Raw genomic sequence first — 26,577 nt, forward strand, 5'->3', positions numbered from 1 at the left:
AATGTAGTTCAAAACTGGTTGTGAAAAAGAAAAAAAAAAAAAAAAAAAAAAAAAAGAATAAAATTGTTGTATTCTGAAAGTTCCTTAACGTGGGAAGTGTCATGCCTTTTGTGTGTGTGATTCTGGAAAAAAAAAAAAAATTCTTTCCAGTTGGATTTATGCATTCTTAGTAATTACTAGACTGTGTTTCCCAAGTCATTAGACAAAGGGAAAAACAGCAAATAAAATGAAACATGAGGGTAATTGACAACATATATTGTATTAAATATTTGGTATTTATTTATTATTTATTATTTCAAGAGGAGAGGCCCCCAGAGCCTGTCCATCATGTTACTAAGCACCACAGAGGCTAAAAACATGTGCTTTGTAATGAGAACTGTGGAGGTTATCTGTCCATTGAATTCTAGTAAAAAGAGAGCTGTACTTCATTTTACTTTCACAGTGAAGGAAATAGGGAATTGTACTACTGAAGCAAACACCATTGTTTAGTATGAATGAACCTGGTGGCAACTGGGTAAGAATCCTTTATTTCAATGGGAAACTAATATGAAACTATCCTGCAGAGCAGAACAACTGGAAATCATGCACTAATGCCACCAGTGTGTTCTTCACTGGGACTTGCAGGGTGCATATTTTTCAGTAGGTAGAAGATTAAAGCTCCACTTCAGGGATCACCATGATGGTGAACAGACATCAACAAGGGCCAAGGTTGTCCTCATGAGCATCCAGGAGCACCTTCTTCAGTATGCTAGTGTAAGGTCTGCTGCGCATCTTTGAATGCCTCTGTTCTATTTTAGATTAAAGAGATTTTATGAAATGGCAGGGTGAAACAACTCATTGAAGTAAGAGAGCACTAATTTAGTAATGGGAGTTACAGAAAGGAGGAAAAAACAAAACAAAACAAAACAAAAAAATGTAAACAAGGGTATAGTACAGCTACACAAGAAAATTCCTGCATGGATAAATCAATCTTCTTTAAGGTTTACAGAACTTAGAGATTCTCCTGTCCTAGATATCCAGCCATGTGAAAGATACCAGCAAGCAAGCAGAATTGCCACAGTGTTTGAACCTGTAATGATAATAACATGTTAAGTACTGGAAGACAAGACCAATGTTGGTGGACTATCATCATCAGTATATAATGATTAACCCTTCATTATATCTATGGTAATCTCCTTTTTTAGCTGTTATTTCAACCATATTTTTAGCACCCCATCTTATATGATTTATTAATTCAGAACATCATTTCTTTCAAATGAAATGTCTCTGCAGTTGTTCTTTTCCTTCCCAAAATGATCAGTTTGTTTTTAAAAATCTGATAAGTGGAAGGACTGTGCTGTCTAGTTTCAGTTCTGACATTGTTCAGGATTTTTAGACTAAGGTAATTCTTATTAATTAGCAGTTTGCTTCCGCAAGGCCAACATGTAATTCAAGCTTTCCTCAACTGCTGGGCCTTCTCTCACTACACCCTACACCTGCCCCTCCTCCCCCCAAATCTGTGCAAATGTTCATAGGGATATTCAGCCTTAAGCACATATGGCACAAAACCAATTTTTGACCTTCAAACACTTAGTCTTCTTTTAGAGAGCTCTATAAAAAACTTTTGCAACAGGGATGAGAGAGCTGAATTTTTATATTCCTGACAGTGTAACTTGTTTTAATTTCCATAGTTTACTCTAAAAACTCTGACACTGACTCAACTTTGCTAGTGGAGATTTATTTGCAAAGAGTTTTTGGCCTCAGTTTAGAGACAGAGCAGTAAACTGTAGCCCAAGGGCTAAGAGAGATTAAAATTAAACAGAGAAAAGGGAAAATTGTGCCAACGAGGAAAAGGGGGGATTTCCAGGGAGCAATAACATCACCATACACTTGCCTAGCATCCTTTATTTGATTATCTTGTAGTGCATTATGAGAATCAATGGAGCCTCATAACTTCCTTGTGAGGCAGGTACTGTATTGTGATGCTGATTTGCAGAGGAATAAACAAAGGCCTCATGCAATCTGGACTCTCAGCAAAGTCATAAATATTCTCAAGAGAAGATGTGGATCTGGGGGCAAACACCAGCTAGCACATTGTGGACAGGTACCTACCAGTCATGCAATGTTCCACCTGAATTTGTTATGGCTTCCTTGCAAGCCCTCTTCTGGACAAAATTTGAATATGAGGAGAGGGGCATTAGATAAGTCCCCAGAAGAACAAACTTGGAGACCAGGTATCTCAGTTGGCTCCTATCTTGCCACCAAGAATAGCCACTCCAGTCCTTCTCCGCCTTTCTGTACTGTGGTCTCCTGATCTATGCATTTTTTTCCTCATATTGTTACTTCAGTGCAATTCAAATGAGTCAGAAGTGGCCTGTCTCTGCTCAGACAAGGTTTGACTCATTCGTATAAACAGATTTTCTAACCTCTCATTTATGTGGCTCTTATTTATTCAATGGGGAGTGAAGATTGGGAACTTGGGGAACTTGGGGAAAAAAATCACCTCTAAAAAAATAAGATGCAAGACTGCCATTTGGTGATGGCTTTGTATCTCCTACATTTGTTCTTACTAGAGAACACAGCTAGTGAGGGGACAGTGCTCCACTTTCACCACACTATGTAGATCAGGCTTGAGTTGCACTGTGACTGAAGGCTCGATCACTGTGTGCCAAAATACTTACCTTCTAATTGACATGAAAGCTGTTTCTGGCTTGGTATTTAGGATGTAACACAGCTCTTAGTGCAGGCTTGGTTTCCAGAATAAGGCATATTCTTTTCTACCTTGCATGTTAATGCATTGTCCTTCTTCTTTCTCCTAATAGCCCGTGAGATTTGAACTTGGAGTCAGGAAAGTAGAGGCTTTGTGAAGCACAAAAGAACACCAGGTTTTTATCACACCACGCCTGTATAAAGAGCTGTTCAGCCATTCAGTTGCTGCTTGTATTGTGCAGCTGTTACTCAGCTGCTGAGAACATCTTGCTGTCGACGCTGCCGTAGTACCTGAAGGAAACGCTGGCACACAGAGCTTTTCAGGAGGAGCAGGGTTTGGGATTTTGCCAGATCCCTGTGTGAAGAGTTGAGGTATTTTACTCCCCCCGCGCCTTTCCCCTTCTAAAATCCCTGCAAATAAGTAACAAATTCTTGTCCACCCGCCAGCATCTGTTCCAGAATTTTTGCATGATGATGTCGCCCCAACACGTTGACAGCCAGCTCTTGTTGTCTGCTCGGCCTACCTCCCCAAACTGCAAGCAGGGCTGCAATGGGCCATGGCAGCGCCATGCAGCCCAGCTCCCAGGGGGGCAGTGGGCTGGCACAACGGCCCTTTCTTCGCTGAACTGATGGTCACTATCTGGTCAGCCTTGGCTATTTAAAGGCAGTCAGGCAGGGACCCCAGCGCTCATGGAGAGGGCGCTTTGTTTGCTTACAAGTTAACAGGAAACTCAACTGTTTCCCATTAAATGCAAACAACTGTGTGAGTACAGTGTGAAGGAAGTGTCTGAAACCCAAAGAACTGAGGGGATTCAGAGATAAGCTGAGCCTCATTCAGTCTCCAGGGCTAAATTTGGCTCTGAGCAACTTGGGGTACAATTCCCACTGTAGTTCCAGGGCTGAAATTCTTCTGTGCAATTAATGTAAATGGATATATTTTTAGCCTGGCATCCTAAGGAAGAAGGCTTCTGTGATCATATTGTCTGCACACATGTGGGTGTCAGCTCTCCCACAGTAACTTTTGAGGGCTTGGGTTGACTTAGCCCAAACCAAGATAGTGGTTTTCCAAAGTACTGCAAGTTTCATGAGACCCAGCAAGCAGGTAGAGGAGTGCCACTTCACTGGGGCCTCCAGAGGGGAAAAGGGCACACAGGGAACTCTGTCCTTTTAAAGACACAAATTCCTAGCAAACCAGACTTCACAGGTTCCAGTGCTTGTTTAGTAGGAATGTTTCCATATAAATAAACACAGCATTCCTGCTGTAGAGTTGTGTGAGGCTGAATTCAGTACGTTGCCTTTCCCAGTGCCCGACACATCCTATAACATAAACTACCAGACTAGCTAGTGCAGAATATTGATTTCATAAGGTCTGACTTACTGGCTGCACTCCCATTGACTTTATTAAATTAAATGGCAGTTTTGTCTGACTATGTATTTCAGGATCCAGATCTGCAGTTTGCATTCTTTTAACAGTTTGAATGTATAGCAGTGCATAGCTCATGATCTTTGCCATATGGAATACGAACCTTATGTGGGACATGTAACCCCATTAAAATAAGAAGGTATTAAAAAAAAAAAAAAAAAAAAAAGGAAAAAAAAAAGGAAAAAGAAAAAAAGTGCGTGGAGAAATGCATGGAAATCAATGAATGACTGCAAGGAACAGCAATGTGTTATATAACAGAGCATGTCAGGGTGTTAAGTATTAATGTCAAATATCTATTGTAAATACTTGGGATGTAAATGCCCTAATCTTAAATATTTATGCATCATTTTTATTTTCTTAATTGTTTTTGAGAAGAGCAATGTCAAAAGCATGTCATCCATATTTCTGACTGGGTCCTTTATATCCAGTGGGAATCTTTAAAAATTACCCTACTCTTTCTTTCACTTTGGAATAGTGTAGAAAGCATCTAAAACCCTTGAAAGTGCAATTTCAGGCTGTAAAATGGAGTACTGTAGACTCCCTTCTCATGTGGAATAGATTTGATGTCTGGGACTGCCAAATTCCAGTCCGATACAGATTGCAACAGCTGAGTTACAATTTTTAAATCAACCCTGAAGATTAGGGATTTATAATGGTTTCATGGGAAGGATGTTTATCTTTGCAGCTGTATGAAAATGGAGGTCTATTATCTGCCCAACTCCCATGAGCCAAGTGAGGTCCACGATGTGGTGGGCTTTCTGTGTATGTTCTTGCTCCTTGTTAGATCTTTGAGGCTCCCTTTCCATTGTCCTTGCTATTCTTCTGCCTCTGTCCTTCCCATCATCTTCTTCCATGCCACTTTGAAGCTTAGACTTTTTTTTCCCCTCCTTATAGTCCATTTGTCAGTTCTCTCCTTTGCAGCCACTGTCTGAGGTGTATGATAGTGCTCGGTGGGAAGACATTTTCCCATGCTTTTATAACAAGTACATGTGCTGCAGGCAACAGGCACAATTACTATATAAATCAAGCCACACATGGATACACACAGGGAGCTGGGCCCAGACTTCAAATTCTTCATCTCTTAAATATAAGGACAACTCTCATGCACAGGCAAAATTCCCTTGGCTCAGTAAGTCTCTAGCTTTTTTAGTTTAAGTCTCACAAAAGTGATATAGTTGATTTGTGGACCACCTGCCTTCCCAGCCATGATCTAGAAGCTACTTTACCTTTTGCATGTGATCAAAATGTATCTCTGATACAACTGCAGTGACTAGTGACATGGAAAAGTGCATGTAAGGAAGTATTTACTGTGTTTTAATGCATTTATGTGATTTAGAAGCTGATACAGAAGCAATGTCAATAGCACCTGACCAGAGAGAAACTAACAGGAGCAATGTTTTTTCTACTGGCTTTTGGTCCAGTAAAGACCTACAGGCTGTGAACTTGTGTTATGCATAGCTGTGGTACTGGGACCCATGGTCTTCCTGTAAGTGAGCTGTGGGGAGGGCAATGTCTTTGCCTGAAAAATTCATGGCACCAGTCAATACACAGAAGACTTCCCTGTGTCCTTCCCTCTCCTTTAATTTTTTCTGTAAGATTAAAAAGTTCGTGATTTAGTAAAGGAACAAAATAACACATATCCATGAGACCCAATTTCTAAGCAGAGACTCCAAATGAAAATGAGTATAACGTTCAACAGTAGTATTAATGATGTGTTCTCTTACTCTTTCAATTCTTTCCATCCAGATGATGTCCTTATTTCCTTTTCTTATGAATTTCCTCTGAATCTTTTCTCTTTCTTCTCCCTTTGCCTGTAATTGCCTTCCTTCACTTCTAAAGATTCTTTTAAACATATCTGCATCTGTCTGTCTGCCTTGCAGTCTTTTTACAGCTATATTCATTTTAAAATGTCCTTCTTATCTTTATATTTTTCTCCCCATCTCCCACTCACATTGCCAGTCATTTCTCTCCCCCCGTGCCCAGATGCTATGACAGCTCTCCCTCCATAGCTGTTCCAGCTCTTTGAACTTCCAGCTTTTAGCTTTGTTTGTTCTCTGTTGCCCAGTTTCTTTACCTAGGTCTACCCACCTTTTTCCTCTTAAGCCTTGCTTTTCTCCATTTCATTTTCAGCATTTTCCATCCATAAGTGTAAGTACAACTTTAACTTCAGACACTTCAGTTCTTTAGGTGTGGGAAATCTTTGTAGGAATCAGAGAGTGGGATTTCATCTCAACTGTAAAATGTGTTTTGGAGGTCTTGGTGGTGATTCATGTCTCCTTCTCACATTAGGCCAACTCCTGGTGTTTACTTAGGAGTCTTAATAAATCCCTGGTACTGTAGGAAATCAGACATTGGTTCGTCTGTTGATGGACATTCCTGAATCAATATTGCTTTGAGACCATCATAGCATGAGAACCGATTAAGACAGCAAGCACAAGAAGTGAGGTGTAGAGAGAAGCCTAGCATCAGCAACAAAGAACTATTGGAACTTGTAGTACTGCATCATATTTCTGCATCTTTGCATATGCTGAGTGATATTCATAGCTCTTCTGTGTTGGTCTTCACAGTACTTTCCACAAGGCCTAAAAGTTCACAGGTCCATCTAGGAGCACTGCATTGATTTCATATCTCACTGCATCTACCACCTGGTACTGTACTAGCTTCAACAAATGCCTTAATGCCTTCTTCTGCAACAGCTCCCAGTAGTGAAGTCAATGGGTTTTGTACATGCAGAATGACTGCCAAATTCCTCTACTTTTGAGTATAAAAACTTCCCAGGAGTAGAGATTGCATCTCTCTGTATCTGTACAGTGCTGAGCACACAGCTGGTGCTCAATAAATAATATATGTATAGGCCTGGTAAGAAGTGACTGTTCATCTAGTACAGCTGAGGTGAAGAATCTTTTTGTAATATGAGGCAAAACACTATCACTTTTACTAGTCTACTTTATAGTTTAGGTTTTAAATAATGAAAGTATATTATCCAGCTAGTTCAGGAGATGTTCATTTACACCGCCTTCACACAACATGTCCCATGTTTCAAATGACAGGAAGGATAGCTAGTTCTCCACAGCTGAGTGCATAGTGATTAAACTGTCTGGGCACCAGCAGTAGGCAGCCATCGAACAGATCATTATTAAGATGGCTATAATTACAGAGTCAAAGAAGCCTCTTGCAGTGCACTGGTAATCTGCTTTGAAAACTGGGGACACAAAAGCATATCTCCTTTATGCGTTGAGGCCCAAGCTGTGTAAAGTAGCTGCAGATTTTTATGTTGTGTCAGTCATGTCTTAAGCAGTTAGCTGCTTCTGTCTGCTGTTTGGAAGTGCTCCCCCCACCACCCCCCCTTCCTCTCCCTCCCTCGGGGGGACCCAAGATAGACGTAAGTGCTGAGTAAAGGGCTGTTTAGAAAAAAAGTAGCTATGACACTTCCACATGAGCTCTCACAGTATTGCTTTAGCCATTAGCTGAGTGGATACTTGAGCTTAATCAGTATCAAAGGGACATACACAAAGTCATCTGTTTCATTAAGCTAATTTGCATGACTCGTCTTACCTAGAATCAAATTTTCATGTATTGTCCATCTTGATGTCAACAAAATGGGGGGGGGGGGGGGGGGAAGTAGGGGGGGCGCAGGGGACAGGGGGAGGCTGGGAAGTGGAGGGGAATGAGAATAGCAATGCAAGACTGAGATGAGGTGGTGTTTGCTACCTGCCTCTGAGATACTTGCTAGCCTTTTAGAAGCCTTCACTGCTTTTGGATACCAAAGATTAATAAACTCTATACAATACATTTTTAGGTTTTGTTTTGTTTTTAGAAAAACTTAGAAATCAAATTTACAAAGCCTTATTAAGTGCAAGTTCTTCAAAGCAGTGAGCAGTTGGGCTTTTAGCTGCTACTATGGTTAAAGAAGAAGGTGAGTGTTGATTCTCGGGGAGGCGATTGGAGGATTAGAATAGTTAACTAAAACAGACCTTCAGCCTCCTTTAGTCCCTCAGAGATACCAATGAAGTGTTCTGTGCATAACATTGCAGTCTCAAGGGAACTGCTGCTGCTGTTTATATCATGCAAGATCTGGCTGTGATTTTAGCTGAAAGCTGTAATGTGCCAGGTTGTATTTTTTTCCCTTCCTTTTTGTTACTGGTGCTCATGATATTGTTTTCCTTCAGTACTGACTCTTGACCCTTTGTCTTAATTTCTTTCTTAAAAGAAAAAAAAAAAAAAAAAGTGATAACATTGTCTTATTACTACTAAAAATGAAACTTAAAAATTAATTGCTGTTGATTGAAACCATATTATTTTAGCTCTATCATCTGGTAACTGTTTGCATGTTAAACCTTAAATTTGTCCAAGACATTCGGAGGACATCCTGAGAACTGCTTTTAAGTGTAAATTTACTCTGATGACTGAAGTATTCTATATAAATGCAGCTGTTGCAGTCTAATAGTTAAATTTAATTTAACTCAATTGATTAGACAGAACAAAGGAAAATTTTTATAGAACAATTGAAAAATGTGGGGAATCATTTCTCTTGTTATTGAACCAAGACCGAGTGGTGAATTGTGCAATCCATTACCAGACCCTGCCCAGGTTTTTCAAGCACCAATGTTTCTGAAGTCTACTGATTAGGGAAAAAAAAATAATAATAATAATAATTAATAATAACTTTTTTTTCTATTTAAATAAGTTTTGTAAATTTTGTAGCTAGAAAAAGAGGTAACTCTGACTGATCAGTTGGTAATGATGGAAACACCAAACAAACAGATGATTATGAATTGAACATTGAGATGAATCAAGTTTGTGTTTCTTGAACTGGAAAACTGTGCTCCAAAGCCATGTCCCTGCCGAAACAGAAACTGCAAGCAATAATTCATCTGTCTTGGGGAACGCATCCATGTGTGTGCATGCATGGGTGGTTGAGTTTCGAAGGACTTGGTGCTGGACTGAAGGTCAGCAATTCACTGCGGTTGTTCAAGCCTAAAACTCTGTTGACCTGAGCAGCAGTTTGAGATGTTGGAACACAGTTATTACAGCGGATCCTATGCTAAAGAAACTCCATCAATAGTTTTACAGTCTAGTTTGTTTAGAGAAAAAACAAAGTCAAAGAAGGCTTGTGTATTTACATCTAACTGTTTTTCTTGTAAAAAGCTGGGAAAAAAAATGCTTCATCCACAAATATATGTGTTGTCTACATGGATTGTAAACTTTTTAGTCTTTTTAAATTCTTAAAAACTGCAAAGCATTCTTGGGGTAAAACACAAATTTAGAAAAAGAATAACCAAAAAGATCTCCAGTGGAGCAGTATATTCTTCCAACAGAGTAATATTTCTAAAAAATTATTTTCTTGCTGTTGGTAACTGTGTCGATCACATTCTCTGCTTTAATCCCGAGCAGTATTTTGCCATATGGGTTGTAGCCCAAACTGTATAATTTGTGATAGGCAGAAACTGGGTTACAGCTTTACAACTTATGTGTAGTTGGATCTAGCTAGAAATAGCAACAATAGTTTGGACAGGATGGGATTTTGTCAGCTTATACAGGACATTGATTGACTGTAGATGATGTGCAGGTGGTTTGTGACAAAGTAGCAATCAGTAATCAGATTCCTATTGTAGGAAATAATCAATTCATCTACTGTATAGATTTGAAAAGTCAAAGAGGAAACGGTATAAGAAGGAGGAAAGGTGAGAGCGGTTGCTGCTGAATAAACTGACAGGAGAGGTTTCTTATTGTAGCATTCAAAACTGTGTTACATCTGAAGTCAAATCTGTTTTTGCTAATTAGAGCTCCTTTATTTCAGGACTGTCATAAAAGAGAGTGTACCTTTTGTCTGTATTTACATTAGAAATATCTTGAAAGCAGTATAGTGGAAAGGAAAGTTTTTAAGATAAGTTGTGTGTGTTGGTTCATGCAGTAAAATTAATCCCGTTTAAGAGAAATCTAGGCAGGAAGAACCTATGGAGCATGCGTTGGCTTAACATTTTTGTTCTAATATGTTTGACCTTGTACATTTCTAAGCATGCACAGCAAGAGATGAGAAAGCAGTGAAATTTCTTATGAAAAGATTTCTGTGCCCATTTGCATTTCCAGCCAGGAAAAATTCTTCTGGATCACTGTGTCATGCCCCTGGGGAACACACAGCAGGGACTGCACGCTTAGTTCCTGGCAGAGGGAAATGTTACCTTTGTTTGACGGGTCAAGGGAAAGCAGGGTGCCTAGCTCTAGCAACTGAGAAAGAGCAAGGCAGTTGGTCTGTATCCATGATGGAAAAAGAGGGAACATGGCTGGAGAGCTCCAGAAGGAAGCAGCTTCCTCTTCCTTTTCTTCTTCTTCCTTGTCCAAACCCTGTGAGAAATCTACTATACCTCTCTATCCCAATTCCTCCATATAAAACATCACTTCAGAGCTTAACAACATCCAGAAAAGAGAATGTCTCAATTCAGCTTTTACAAAATGTGTGTTAAAAGGTGTATTCCAAGTTTAGTCATCTCTCGATCTTAAAGAACCAGGTTTTGTTGTTGTTGATGATGATGTTGTTTTAAATTCTATTTTATGTGAAGCATTAGTGATCATCTGAAAGCACTCCCAAAATAAGGAGGGAAGATACCATATGTCCACACGAGCTTGCAGCAGAAATAACATTCTCAGTTTTTGGGGAATGTAAGGGTGTGTATGAATAAGGGGAGTAATCTGTTCTGGTGTAAGGAAAGCCAAATCTGTTCTTGTGTGAGGAAAGCCAAGTTATTTTACAAGAGAGTGTTCCTGGAAGTAACTGCAACTAAGGAAAGAGATTATGGGGAGATCCTTAAGAATTAAGAAAGGAAGAGAACATACATTTCTTGCCATCTGTACCAGCAGGGCATCAGTTTTCATTTTCACAAACAAATTTTGTTCTTTATAAAAACATTTTATTTAGCATTGCCAGTTTGCACCTCAGTTTTGCTAGTCATAGGTTCCTGCTGCCCCTAATGATTCCACATGCAGATCCTGTGCAGGTGTTTTTTTTCCTGTTCAGGGGGACTAGGTAATCTTTTAAGGACAAAGAGGAAAAAAGTATAGTTATTTGCTGAGGAAAAAAAACAAACCAAACAAACATGATTTCTACCTTCAAATTAAGGAGGAAAGTTGTAGTAGACCTCAGCATTCAATGAGGTGGTTCAGTAAATTTCAATCTTTATTTTTCCATGTAGTTTTGAAATATGTAAGAACATTCTCAATATTCAAAATTAAGTTTTGTTGTTTCTTTTGTTTAAAATTTTTGATTGGCGTGTTTGGAGAATGACATTTGTTTTGTGGCTGGATGTGCTTCTGAATCCAAAAGCAGTGAGAGTAGCTGACTAATAAGAGAACTAAATACAGGGCTTCCTTTCCTGAAGTTTTTGATAGTGTGGAAAAGTTCTGGGCTATTTTTCCCACTGAGGTACATCTATAACAGATATCCAGGAAAAGCTATTGCTAAGAACCCTGAAGTAATGAAGATGTCAGGTAGCAGAGCTCAGCTCCCTCTCAGCTTCCTGGAAAGATTTTATTGGTTAGTGCTTTCTTCAAATTTCCACCAGAAGAAAAGTGCCTAAAGGAAGTCCTTTCACATGGCTTTGTTACTGCAAGTCATTGAGAGAGGTCTTCCAAAAAGCTGCTTCAGGAAACTTGCCTATGTTGTCATCTTTTGTATGTCACACTTTTTTTTATTTTCTTTAGACTGAATGTTTTAACACTTTTGTGTAGATGTGTTGTCTGTGCTATATTTGGATCTGAAAGCTTTTTACTGAGCCATCACAGACCATTATGTAGGTGATCCTGTTGTTCAGGATACTAGAAATTGTCAATATGTATAGTCATATATATTCTAAAGTTGATTTTTTTACAAGCTGACTTTTAATATAGGTGCATGTATGTGCAAAGAACAATCTCTTACTTAAATCTAATGTGGTAATGTTTACCACTGAAGAGTAAAACCCATGAGATTTTCTTTTGAATTGCTCACAGGCAAATTTTAATGAGAAGAAATACAACACGCAATATGACCAAAAGCATCTCATTTGGTTACTCTAAGAAAACAAGAATTCAAACTAAAGGATTTTCTTCTTCTGAAAGATTAATGACAACCTCAAATTTCACAGGAAACCTGGATATGGTATTTCCATTTCCTCACTTTAGATGAGAGACATTGCCCAAAAGCCATAAAGTTAGCAGAATGTAACTGAGTCTTTATGTAAGGATATGTGGTTTCATGAGGATGCAGTTGTTAAGTATGTGTAGTTCTTTGTACATGGAAGGCTTATAAATATGTGAAGCAATGTAACCCATGAGCTGATGCAGATGATCTCTACAGCAACTACAGCTTTCTCTGAAGTCCAGTGGGAACAGCTATCTAGTTGCTATTTACAATCCAGCAGATATCAAGATCAGCGTTTCCAGTAGTATAAATAAAAACAAGCCAATGTCCTTTAATCGTAACTGCTAACTGTGTAGTTCTGCTGCAAGCTGGAAAATCATTGCTCTGTGGTATGTCTGGGATGTTAGTCATATATGTAGGCAAGGCTTGATATGGGTTTGCCAGACTGGAGTCTATACCTTTATGGCAACCTGAGCTCTTCAAGCTTTTCTAGGGAGTTCAGCACAGTGCGTGCATTCAGTCTTCAGTCTCATTAGAAAGTAATTTGATTTTATGGTCTAATGTATTTTGTGCTTTTTTTTCTCTTCTCTCTACAGACAGGAATTTGGGTCTTGGCTGCAGGTCAGCTCCTGGCAGCTGATCAGCTGAATGTCCATATTATTGAGGCCAACCCAAAGTTAGAGGAAACTCTCTCTGCAGCATTTGATATAAATCACATAAGCAGCAGAACTGCAGAGTAAGAAATAACAGCAGCAGCTTGCCAGCTATACTGTCGTCTTCCCTGTTGCTACACAGGAATTTCTGTTCTGTCAGGGAAACTATGAAGAATTCACCTGGGTTCAAAAACACCTGGCAGACTTGTAGAAAACCCTAGACTGTGTGTGCCTATTCATCAAGCAATCTTGCTGAATTCACGTAGGTGCATTCAACTAATGAACCATTGCTTTTCCTGTGTTCCCTGTCTTTGAGGAGGAAAGTTGTGGGGGTGAACAGGAAGATTTGGAATAGGTCTTGAGTTGTCTGAGAAAACAGTGGTCTTACAGTTAGAGTTGAACTTTCCTCAGTGAACTTTTAGGTGAGACTCCTCCTGTTCTGGTACTGGTGGATGTGGTTTCACTGTGGGGATGATGCCTACGTTCTGTTTGTTGCACATAGTGTTGTTATTTTCAACTCCACTAAATTAGCTGGAGTATTAATAATGATGTTTTCAGCATCAATCATTAGCTGGGTGCTGGTGCTGTGAAAATAACTTCTCTTCCCGTGTATCTCATTATTGTTGTTGGAACCTGAATGCAGCTAATCATTCCTAAAATAGCTGTAGGAACCGCAAGCAATATAAAAATGTCTTTGTCTCGGTGCTGTGCTAAAGGCTGCATAGCTGAGCCTACCCTAGCACAGAACCTGGAAACAGACTGCTGCCTAATCTGGGTGACAGTTGGGGTTGTCCTTTGCAAAACCCCTGCACGTGGTTTTGAAAAGGCAGAGAATATTTCCTGGAGAAGAAGAGCTTTGCCTTGCTCCACCAATGAGCCAGTGAACGGATTAGAGGCTTTTCCTATCCACAAGGAAGCTCATCCATCATGCCCCATTCAGGCAGTCATACTCTGTGGGCTCGTTCACTCTTGCTACACTGAACCTTTTTCTCCACAGCTTTTCCAGAGAAGTAAAGCACATAATAACAGAGCTATTGCTTTTGTAACTTGTAGTACAGGCATTTGTCAATGCTGCTTTTGACTCCCTTTTCTATGCTGCTCTAATTCCCTTGTGCTGCGCTAAGAAGCAGGTGTGACTGAACGTGTAAGGATGCTTGTATTCTTCAGTGTGTGGGTGAATGTGTGTCAGGAGAAGAGAGCAGTGTATTTGTGTGGTGCAGGGCCTCATCTCTGTCTAATTGTAATCTCTTTTCACTATTTCTGATCCACAATACCTCAATGTTAAGTTTGCCCTTGAAATCACATCAGATAATTTTGTGTTTCCCCTCAGTAACAGACTCCCAGTAATTAAAGTGATCTTGCACTGTTCTATTAATTAAAGGAATTGTGATTTTTATATGCAGAGGTTAATTGATGATATCTGCATATAGCATTTTGCCTTAAAGTAAATTGAATTACAGTAATTAACCTTATGTCCAGGTTAACTGACAATATAATTTCTCTCAGCAGTATCCTGGAAATAGGATTTTTTTTAATGTATCTGTTGGCTTCTTCTTTTGCCTTCTGAGGTGGTTTTTTTTTGTTGTTTTGTTTTGTTTTGTTTTTAATATATATATATAACCCTTTTGTGGTGCAGTGGAGATATGAGTGAAGAATATGTCATGTTGCCACACTGAGTTCATCCCTTTACCCAAGAGGCGTTCTTGGGGATAGGGTTCTTTCTAGTATTAACTTGTCCATAAAGCTGTTAGGATTATATGTAATGTAAAATTTGGGAATTGTTTGGGCGTGAATCTAGGCAGAACAAAGCTCAGAGACTGCCACTTGCAGCTAACAATTACTAGCAAACTGCAGGAACTGGATTATTGCAAGCATCATGCTCATCTCAGAGGAAAAGCAAACTACATAGATTTTCTGTCTCAGAGTCAGATTTATTTTACTCCTTTAAAGTTTCCAAAAATATCAGCAAAAAAAAAAAAAAACCAACATTGGGCAGTGAAGAGTAATCATGAAAGACAGCAATCTATGAAATTTCTCTAAAGTTTTAATATAAACCCTTTCCTGTGATAAACAAGCCTTTTAAATTTGGGGTGAATGTCTGCGTGTACGGACATGTAAATGGATGGATGGACGGACAGATGGACGGACAGACAGATGGATGCTTAAGGGTGAGAAATGTCAGATGGAGTGCTGAATAACAGTTTTCCCACTTAATTTGATTGTTTCCTTAGCACTCAGAGGTGTTTTTTTTGTTTGTTTGTTTGTTTGTTCTTTTCCCATGCAGAGATTACACTTTTTGTGGATGTTATTCATGTTTGCAGTAGTCTCTTTCATGCTCTTCTGGAAGGTGCAGAGAAACCTAAGAAAGCTGATATCATAAACAATTTGGGGACTAAAGTTATAAATACATACTGCAAACTCTTTGCTTACTTGCAGTTCTTATCTGACATGGACAAGCATAACTCATCAAGATGAATTTGCCTGATTACCCGTTCTTTTGCCTGTAGAAGTTGGCTTGTCTGATGGCTCCATGTCTGCATTTCCTTGTGCTGAGCGGCCTTCCATAGCAGGTGATGCTGAGGTCTGCTGAAATCTTGCTGTTGACATGACTAGGCTGCTGCCATGCGGAGCAGTGGTGGGCTGCCCAGATGCTGCTCCCTAGTGCAGCACTTTGGGGTAGCATGGCATCGTCTGCTGGAGTAATTAATATGAATTAATATGTAGATGTCCATGTCCATTCATAGCATTTGCAGCAGAATTAATTTAAATTTTTATATATTTATATTTTGAGAGTAGGGTAGGGGAGTACCTTGATATTGTATCAAACCACTTCATACCCAGGCCAATTGGTGCCTTTCATTCAGGGTAAATTAAGCCATGTCAGTAGGTCAACTTTTGCAGAAATCTATTTAGGGCTGCAACTGGCCAAATTGCACGAAAACTCAGCAGTGTGATCTGGTTACTTAACAGATGATTTAAATGTGAGGATCTGCATTTCTCTGCTGTTTTATCACCTTACAAAAATCTCCATCACTTTTATTTCAAATAAATGGGACAAGTTTCCTGAAATATATAGCTGGTTTTCATGCATAAAGATATAACATCATGTTTCTCCCATTAAAAAAAAAATATCCCATTAAAAATATATATATATATTTTTGTTGCTGTTTGTTTTGTTTTGTTTTGTTTTTGTGTGTGTGTGATTATGTTAAGCAGCAATTAGGTGCTGTAAGTACAGCAGTATCTTCTGTGGGATCTTAACTTTGTCTTCAGAGTTAACCTGTGCTCTTGTGTATCAATCTCATCTGTCACACAGAGGTAAGAGGAGTGATAATTAAGGCTTTCTTTCTGGTCAGAGGGTGAAGAAGGGCTGGAATCCATTTAAGTATGTACCAACAATGGAAGCAGGCAGATGCTAAGGAACTGAGGAAATCTGACCTGAAGATCTGGCTGAGCTGGAGAGATTGTTTTAGGATTACTGCCTGATCCTAATGTTACATTTACAACTGACACGTGGCAGCTGAGACAATGTCTGCGGAGCTGTGTTCAAACTTTTAATCAGTGGCAATTGTCAATATTGCTGTGTAAATACAGCAGGCTCCATGTTTCACCTTTGTTATCTAAAAGGAAAGGAAAACAAAGGAAGGCCACTTTTCACTCCCATTATAGCTTTGGGTCACCTGCAGCTACATAATTTTTATTCCATCTATCAGATGAGAGAATGGAAGGTCAGCTGACTGGCACTGATATTTCCCAGGCAAAGTGAGGGTTGGGGAGAGTAATGATGTTGCTGGTAGTGTATCTGTTTTCTATTAAGCATGCTGAGATGAAACAGCAGAGTATATATTAGAGATGGCATTCTCTCCTGTCAAAAGGCAGTGATTGCTACATTTAGCTCTTAAATCAATTCAAAACCTTGACAGAGGTTTGCTGAAGTCCCACAAATAATCAATAGAGCTATTTTTATCTCTTAAATGTGAGGCTTTTAAAAATAATAAAGACATCTTTGTAATGACCAGCCAAGCTGTTCCAGGGTTAGGTCTGTTGCTGTATGTAGTTGGGGGTGGTGAGTGAAAGGGGTTATTTAGGCACTGCCTTTGTTCCATTCTGCAGGTTTATAACCCCAAAATAAAATTGCAAATGTTTCTGGCAGTCATCCTCCAGGCACAGATGGCTTTCCTCCCAGTTTTGGCAAGCCTGATTTCAGTATAGAATTGAGCAATTATTAGAAAGTGAAATATTGCATGATATAATACCACTACCACCACCATCAACATCATGACAAATGGTGTGTTCATTGTTTCTGGTGCTGTGTGACAGAGCTAGTGCCACTGTGTTACCCCTTCCTCTAAAACCTGTACCTTTGCTATTCCTGGTGCTGCATAGACAGGGGGATGGAACAGAGCAGATGCTTTAGCAAGGAACTGTGGCCATTTTCTCATTTGCTTTGGCTCTATATTTCAATGCAAATATCACTGAACAGGTGGCTGATGAGGCCCCCGTGGACTGTTTACAGTAAAGGTTACAACCAAAATCGATAGGCCTGAGATGCTTCTAATTCCATCTGGGAGATGTTCATCTTCCATCTGACTGTTCCCTCTCTGAACAGCAGCATCCTATTAACGCGGCAGTCATCAGGGATGTCTCACCCAGGTCAGCAGAAGGTTTCTCCTATTTAGGCCTCCATTTGTTCTTTATGTTTTCTTTTCGTACTGTGCTGGATCGAGCAGTAATGTTGATCTTGACAAGACAGGTTGCCAGCATTAGGCATGCTGAGTTTTGCCTACTGACTTGACACCTGCTACTACCGTTCTGCAGGCTGAGGCTCATCAGTTCTGCCTGGGGGTTGTCCAAATCTTTTCAGCTTATCACTTACAGAGGCAGGAGGTAGTGATGTTACATATCATAGCTGACATTATTGTGCCTGATGTATGGCCTTGTAACGTTGCAAACAAAGGGACAGGAGAGCTGGTTAGTACTCATGTTTACATAGATCTGAACAAAATAAGGAGATAACCCTGAATCACTTGAAAAGCACTTTATGTTTTGCAAATTTTGCAAATTTTATTTTAGCCACACATTTTTGCAGATCTTAATGGAAAGCTCTGAATGGTCGGTGTATCTGTGTTTCATCAAACTAGTAATAAAGTTCGCATTGTTCTTTTAAATAAAGATAGATGCTGTTGCTTACTATATGAGGCAAAATCACTCTCAATGGTGTCTTTCCCTTGGGCCTAATCATCACATCTGGCGTGCAGCCCACAGCAGCTGGGCCATGAGTAAGCAGCGGTGAATCCAATTAAAATGGTAGTAAAGCATGTATAGCAGAGGGCACCCATGCATTGCTCTTACGGTCAGGGAGAGCTCTCTGCTACACAGAAAAGGTTAGAGAGAATGTGCTTCACACACAAAAGGTAGGTTCAAAAGGGATGTCAGAGAGGTGTGAGCCTTCCCTGGAGACTCTGCCTCCTTCCCCCAGCATTCAGAAGAGACCCCAGGCCACCATGTGACTTAAAGGAGTTGTGGTGATTGCCCACTGCGTTCACGGACCAGCCTCCCTGGCATAAGGGCCAGATACCTGGAGTGCTAGAGTATTTTTTTGGCCACATGAAATGAACAGCCAGCTGTAGAGACAACAGGAGCAGGACAGGAGAGGAAAGATGAATGATGGCTGCACTTCCAGTCACAAAAAGATGTTGGAGGCTGGTAGTGGCAGTGGGCACAGAGCTGGCATGAAGTTTCTGTGGCCACCTGCACCACCATTCACATGGCTGAGCAGCAACTATTAGAGAAATTACAAGCGAAAACGATCTGGCCACCCTGGCCATTGTCTTGCCACATGCCAATTCTGTTGTGATGTCTGGCACTCCATGCTGCGTCTTGCTGATAGCCACTTGTGTCTCCTGTTTTCTGAGCCCCTCAAGCACCCGCTGAGCTTCTGTTTGCTCACATCTGCCTGATCCCCTTGGCACCATTCAGCCTGGGCATCTTTCATGATCCCTTCTGCTACCAGAGGCTGCCACACAAGGTGCTTGAGGAAGAGTCAGCCCACCATCCAAACAGGCTCAGACAAAGGATGCTCTCCTGAACAGCTCCACTGTGCTGGCCTAGCTATCCTCATTTTCTGGAAACTGCAGCCTGCAGGTTGTATTCCTGTCTTCTTGTTGTTGATGTTGCCATTATTGTTGTTGTGTTATTACTAATTCCTTTCCCTGACTTGCAAAGAACTCTTGTCTTTCACTTTCTAGGAACTGTGAATTTAAAAGGGTAAATAGCAGTAACAACATCTTCCACTCAGAAGTTTCCAAAGTCTTGGTTAGCCAAAGGAAGCAAAAGATGCTTGCCAGCATCACATGGCAAATCTGCATAATAGCAGGGAATAGAATTCAGGTCAGACAGCTGGTTTCTGCACTCTGCCTTCAACATGGCAAGGCATGTGCACGCATGTATGTAGATCAGTATGTGCTTTTTATATATGAGAAGGTAGGTCTTGCTATCTAAGTCTCTTCTGATGAGACACTGAAGTAGAACTTGGGTTTCTTGTTCACTTGCATGCTTTTAAACCTCTTACCACAGGAAAGCCTCAAATATTTTTGTTATTTCTGTTACACAAACCTTCTGGTCAGTTTCAGTTGGTTTTTTGTTGTTGTTGTTGTTGTTGTTGTTGTTTTGTTTTGTTTTGTTTTGTTTGTTTGTTTGTTTGTTTTTTTCCTGTGTGGTCCTTTTGCATTTACCAGGATAAGAAAATAAGGAATGTTGAATATGTGATGAGAAGGGCTATTTGTTGAATATATCTGCAGTCAGTTCATAGAAGCTGCTGCTTTTTCTGGTTATGTGGGGTTTCTTATGCAGTAGTTCAGATTCATAAATTTTTGATTTCCTCAGTGTTTGGTTAAATACTATTCCTTTTCACTAGACTTCTAGGCTGTTTGAAGGAGAGTTTATTTCTACATATTTGTAGAAATAAAATATTTTGTTTAACACTGTCATGTTTTTTTTATGGCTATTAGGTTTCCTGGTCTTGCTTCATGCATAACACAGACCATTGAATTTTGTCTGGTAATTTTCACATTAAGCCTCACAATTTGTGGATTGAAGTGCAGCTGTTGTGCATGAACATATCCCATCGTAGTGTAAAAAAGGTCTGTAATAAATGAATATAACAAGATCTGTCCATTACTGATCAGACTTACTGTGTCATGGGAAAATGCTGACATGGTTACATTCTATGATTTTTCTTGGGCTTTTACAGGGGTAGCTGAATGCAAAGTGAGGCCAAGGCAGCAAGATGGGAGGTTTTCTAAGATAGAATACTGTCTCTTCCAATCATTTCTTATAGATGTGTCATTGCTATTGCTGCTGAATTTGTTCTTGAGATCAAATCTGGCCATTCACTTTTGGAGTTTACCATTAAGTTAGCACTTCCATGTAGGACTTTTCATATGATGATATAAACTTGTTGGAGCTTGCATGCTTACAATAGCCCTGTTACTACTAGGGAGGTGTTTCTGTAGCCATGTGATCATTTCTTTGGCCAGGCAGTTATTCTATACCCATTTCCACCCAAACTGTTTTTCACTAGAAACTGAAAAGTTCAGACAGCAGAAAGCAGAACTCATCATGCTGGATTCTGGTAGCCATCGATTCTAAAAACCAGGAAGAGCACTAGGTTCAGTCTTTCCTCCTTGATTTGGAAACCATATAAGAATGAATATTGTTTTCTTAAAGTCAGAAATTCCTTCATACCAGCAGCATGGTTTTTACTAAATTAATACTGATGTGTCATGCATATATGCTGTGGAGAAAGTATACATATATGTACATATATGTGTATATATATGTACTTGCATACGTATAAGGAGGCTTTGAGTAAATAAATATAATAGTAATAGCAATTGTATTGAACTAATACTCAAACATAATAAAAAATTAATATTCAAACAAAAACTAATATTTAAAAATCCTACTCAAAGGTGGTTCCACTTTGGGCTGCACTGTACAATCAGAAAAATATATACCATCTAAGAAGGTAAAACTTTGGTTTCCATATACATTAGGAAATTATATGGTCTGTTTATACTTAAACATACTATGACAAAAAGGAGGGAACAAGAAAAAGTCATCTTATATATACAGTATTTGAAAACACAAACTTCAGAAAGAAGAATCAGAGCATCTTGCATGAAGCTGTATTTGTGTTGGTCTTAGAAAAATGAAAAAAAAGCAGGTTAGTTGGCTTTCTTGAAGCTTGGAAGAAGTCTAATCAATGCCACCAGCTCAATCACTACAAGGCATGCATTAGGCACAAATTCCAGAACATTCTAACATGCATGCAGTACTATATTCCAGGGGTCCACCAGTAAAAGAGCAGCACAACTCACTCTTCTTGTGAACATTAGCATGCTTTATGGGAGCAATAAGTATATTTCGAAAAGGGTTCTGAGAACTCTCTCTGGCTGAGAAGCCAGTATGACTTAAAGTAAGTTTGATTGAACTAAAGTGGTTTACGTTGACTGAAGGTCTCTCCACTGATGTTTGCAAAATGTTTATTTGGAGATGGCACCTGTACTCACCCAGCATTGCCACTTAGCTATTTCTGTTTCCTCAAACACTGCTTTTAGAAGCATTTTTGATTAGGAAGTAGCTTTAGTACAGTTGCAAGTGAGAACATTTACATCACTCCCAGGAGCTCAACCAGAGTTGAGGATTTGCTGAAAAGGAAGTTTGTACTAAAAATAAGTGTGACCTTCTTGAATCAGCACTCTTCTGAAATTTCACTGAAACAGTACAGTTCTTTCCACCATTGTAAGAGCAGCAAAAGTAACATTATGTTTGAATAATTACCTCCTTGTAGAAAGCTGCCTTCAGATGCAACTTGTGTCGTACTCAATGTTACTTTATTGGCACAGGCAGTGGTACAGGTTTGTAGTCCACTTGAAACGTGGACAGACCAAATTAGACATTTTGCAGTTGCTTTCTATGAATTCCAACAAATACATTAGTATTACAGCAACAGAGAATTATGCTTCTTTTTCTCTCTTCTCCACAGAAACTACCTTTAGGAATGACAGAGAATTCCATATACTTCTAAGCCTACTAATCTAATCTTGGTTAAAAGGCAATATGACAGTTCATTTGTTGGCTAATTCTTTTCAGGTAACGGAAAAAAGATATGGTCTGATAACATATACATAAAATGACAGTGTAAGCATGCTGGATGTTGTTCATTTGCTGGCAGGTGTCTCTGGTATATATTTACATGGAATGGTATTAATGTCTTAATGAGAAGAAGTCAGTGATTGTGCAGAATCACCCACAAGAAAAGTCTTCCAGGCTCTAAGGCAAAGAGGCTGCAATATGTCTGCAGTACCTTAATGCTTTCCTGGTAGCAAACACACGTTGTTGGATAGTGGATGTTGTGCTGATAGGGAGTAGCAGCAAGCTATTCTTCTGCTCCAGAGTCTCACTGTGAGCCAAGTGGTTTGAATTGTCAGCCTGCAGACTGATACTGTGAATGAATAAGGCTCAAGTGGAAGAAATGGATTGCTTGATAAGTTTCTCTCTGTTAAACTGTTGCTGCTCATGTGCATTTCAGAAAAGAGTTTTGTATTGGACTGTAGCAATTTCAAGAAGGAAATAATTTAAATCTCTGTACATTAAGATCAGATAGTTTGTTTGGCCACTTTCTGGTGACAAAATTTAAAAAGTGGTGAAATTGCATTTCAAATTCTGAAAAGAGAAAGAAATGTATGCCTTTAATGTGTACCTTACCTCTAATTCAAACCTTTTGAGGGAAACTATTTCCAAGTATTGTATTTACTTCTGATGTTTATTTCTACTTTGGGCATCCCTAAGGCCCCCAAATGAGGTTTCACTGGGCACAGAAACAAATAGAAAGAAACAGTTCCTGCCCCTGAGAGTTAGCAGTCAAGACAAAATGTAAGAGGTGATTAAAGAGACAAATGGAGGAAACAGTTAAAGAAAGTGTCTGCAGGCAGACGTAGCTGTGTCAGTAATCATACACAGCTATCAGCCTAACCAGTGCTAGATGGAAATGCTTCTCTTGGGGCTTGTATGTACTATTTTCCAGTATGCATTTTCACATAAGGTATAATAGACAGACAGTTTCTGTATTGTGCTGTATTTATTCTTGCTATTTTTATTCTTTGCCATCCGTCTGACACTTTGCTCAGTTAAGGTGTCAGTCATTGACTCACATTAAATTTTATTTTTTTTCCAGTCTCAGTCTAACTCAGTCTCTCAGCTATTTTGTTAATAGAAAGAGAGAATCAGCCAAGTTTCCAATTTGTGTGTTTGAATAATAGTCCAACACAGAACATAATAAATCATTAGTCCTTATGAACTGTATTGCCCTACAACAGAGCTCTATTCCAATCCAGTTAGGGGAACTGAAATTTTACTTAAAAGCAAATATCTGATAAGGGAAATTAATTATCATGACATTTTGAATTGTGTAAAAGATGGGGAATCAGCTGTGTCTGTGAAATTACAGATGAAAATGCAACACTCAAGACTTGTTAATACTTTTTTTGGCATAGAGAAGGAGACATAGGTATCTAATATTAAGTGGTGTTGCAGAAGGGCAAGTTAGCACTTTGTTTGCCAAATTAAGTTTCAAAGACTATGTAGGTTATGAAGTTTGACTTTCTGCCCATAAATCTTGAGTGACTGACAGGCTACTGTAAAATAGCTTTGTTCAGAAGGAATCTTTGGCAGACGGCATCAAAGGTTTGAAACTCTGGAAGGGATGAAAAGAAAACCCCACTTTTACACTGATTTCCCCTGCAGATCAACGTCTGTGTGAAATTTGCCTGGGAATTATGAGCTGTTTACTGTATTATGCACTGTTTTCTTCCACTGTATCTGAAGGCCCCTGTGGTTCCTTTTATCTTCAAGATTTAGGGATATTTTTTACATGAAATGTGAATGAGTGAATGCATCATTGGAACTCAGGGAAAAAATGCTGCTTTTAGACAGTTCTGTTCTCCCTTATTTTATCACAAGTTGGAGTATTGGTTTTATGGCACCTAAATTTATGGGTACATATTTTTATGGCAAAGCCCAATGACATGCTCTGCATGCTCCATCAAGTTCTCTCTGTTTTTCTTCACTTGATTCACTACTCTGCAGGGTATGAATCAGTCCTGTAACATAACCCTTAATCTATTCTTAACCAGAATAATGTAGTGTAGTTCTTATTTATTTATCATGTATATCATCATCTAATTATGTAAAGAAAAAAAAAATAAAAAATAAACAACAAACAAGCATGCAAACTCAAAATTTCCTGTAAAACTTGTCAGCTATTGATCAGTGCAGGACACAAGTTTCTCTCTTGCATGTAAGCAGATCAGGCAGAAAACTAATTCACAGGTACTTAAGCCTGTCTTCTGCCACAACATGGTACTGCTGGGGCACGGGCTAGAAGGGAAATGCATGGTGGGGCAGTTTCTACTTAGAAATTCAGCATACCTACTCAGTTACAGGAAGAAGCTTGAAAAGAAGGGAAGACCCTCTGTGTTGTGCCCCTCACCATAAGGATATTGAGTTGCTTGGGCATGTTTAGAGAAGAGCAACAGAGCTGGTGAAGGGACTAGAAGTCCCTTCAAGGGGAGTTTAGTCTGGACAAGTGGCTGAGTGGAGACCTCATCACTCTCCACAAGTACACAAAAAAAGAGGCTGCAGCAAGGAGGGTGTTTGTTTGTTTTCTCAGGTGACAAGGGATAGGACATGAAGAAATGGTCTCAAATTGCAGTAGTGGTGGTTTAAGTTGAACATTAAGACAATTTTTTCTCAGAGAGGGTGATCAAGCATTGGAATGGGCTGCTTAGATAAGTTGTAGAGTCACCACTGGAGGTATACAAGAGATATGCAGACATGTCACTAAGAGATATGGTTTAGTGACAACACTTGGTAGGTCAGGTTGATGCACTTGATGATCTTGAAGGTCTTTTCTAACCTAGATGATCCTATAATTCTGTCCTTTTCATTTGTGCTTTCTATCTTTCCATGTGTACTGGTTGAAACTGAATGACTTATGCCCTTGTTTGTCTTCCACAGGGTGAAGTGAAGAAGTAAATTCTCCCAGCTGAACTACTATGAGGTCAGAAGCCTTGCTGCTATATTTCACACTGCTACACTTTGCTGGGGCTGGTTTCCCAGAAGATTCTGAGCCGATCAGTATTTCGCATGGCAACTGTAAGTATAAGAGGCCAGAGGTCTTCATTTGCTTAGCAGCAATCACTGGACTTCAAATCAACAGTATTTTGCTATTTGCAAGTGCAATAAATAAATTTGTTTTTCATGATTTCTCCCAGATCAACCAATTTACATTCTCAGATACTAAGAACTAGATTTTCTTATGTTGATTGGTGGCTGCTGGGTGGTGAGCTGCTTGATCCCCCAAAACCACAACATTTCTCCTCCCCAAACAGAACTTTCAGTAGTATAATAAAAAAAAAAAAAAAAAAAAAAAAACTTGTTTTATCCAGAAGAAAATGAAGGAAACTTTTTTCTCTTTTTTCTCCATGATCAAGCAATTCCTCACCTGACTTGAGAAACTGTAGCTCTGGATAACCCTTGATACATCTCAGGGTATCAAACATAGCACACTGAAACAGCTGAGTTTTAAAATCATAATTGGTTGAGCTAATACAAATATCCAGTCTTACTTCTTTAAACTCTGATGGATTCTAGGTTAGCATTTGTCCTTTTTGGCTGGAAATGTAGATATAAAAAAAAAAAAAAAAAAAAAAAAAAAAAAGGCAAGACAATGAATCTTTTGTAAGACAATATCTCTTCTTTCTTACCAGCAATTGGCAGACTAAAAAATCTAGGGTAACACAGACAGCTGCAAGCCAGTACTGAGATTTACTGACTAAACAGGTGGAGAGCTTTCTCTGCATTTCACCATGCAAGTCAGGCTTAACATAAGTGATTCTTTCACATTTACCACAGCTCAATTATGATTACTCTAAACAAGTCTTCTGAAGTCCCAAAGGTTGAGATATTTAATAAGAAGTACTTAGTACGTGACTCTGTAATAGCATGCTAAGGAATAGCAGGTCAGCAATGAATAGGCTTATGTTTAAGTCTACTTTGGACCAGGCATTTGATTATGCATTGAATCTCCTAATTGTCCCTGCTTACTGTGCTTTGTGGGGGCCTGGACACCCTGAAGCTTGTTTGTCTTGGAGAACACAAAACTGAAAGACAGGCTCCCAGAGTGTAGTTGAAGTACTCCAACTGCTAGTAGGCATCTGGGTTACAGGAGCATGGCAGAACTGCTCTGAAGCAAACCTGACTGAACCCTGTCTGGTGTGGTCATTGGGTCTTCAGCACCAACTTTGTCCCAGTCCAGAAGGGCAATGCTGATTTTTCACATGAAACATGGGATGACTTCTCTCCATCATATTTCATGATATGAATCATGAAATTCATATGAACATAAAAGCCCCAGCTCCTGCTACATCAGTGAGCTACAGAGGAAACAGTACTGAATAAAGAAGAGTTTGAAAGTTGGAACTTGACATTTTTTATGTAGGTCTTAGTCAGAAGCATTAAGCTTCTGACTTAAGCTTCCAATATATCTTGGTTGGAATCTGATAATTTGTTTCTCCAAGAGTCCTCAGTGTCTGGGGACAGATAAGTTTCTCTTTCTATCATTTTGTTGTCAG

At 39.3% G+C, this 26,577-nt stretch overlaps 1 protein-coding gene across 5 annotated transcripts in view; it reads left to right on the top strand.

Moving 5' to 3' along the window:
* Window positions 1-26,577, top strand: part of SEMA6A (semaphorin 6A) — a 115,427-nt gene that overhangs the window by 26,274 nt on the left and 62,576 nt on the right. For all 5 annotated transcript variants that reach the window (XM_032206106.1, XM_032206109.1, XM_032206110.1 and 2 more), the window contains exon 2: window positions 24,962-25,099. In XM_032206106.1, the coding sequence (XP_032061997.1) occupies window positions 25,000-25,099 (100 nt within the window). In that variant the 5' untranslated portion in view covers window positions 24,962-24,999. The remainder of the gene's footprint in view (window positions 1-24,961; window positions 25,100-26,577) is intronic.

Source organism: Aythya fuligula, chromosome Z (genome assembly GCF_009819795.1).
Source record: "Aythya fuligula isolate bAytFul2 chromosome Z, bAytFul2.pri, whole genome shotgun sequence".
Taxonomy (NCBI): Eukaryota; Metazoa; Chordata; class Aves; order Anseriformes; family Anatidae; genus Aythya; species Aythya fuligula.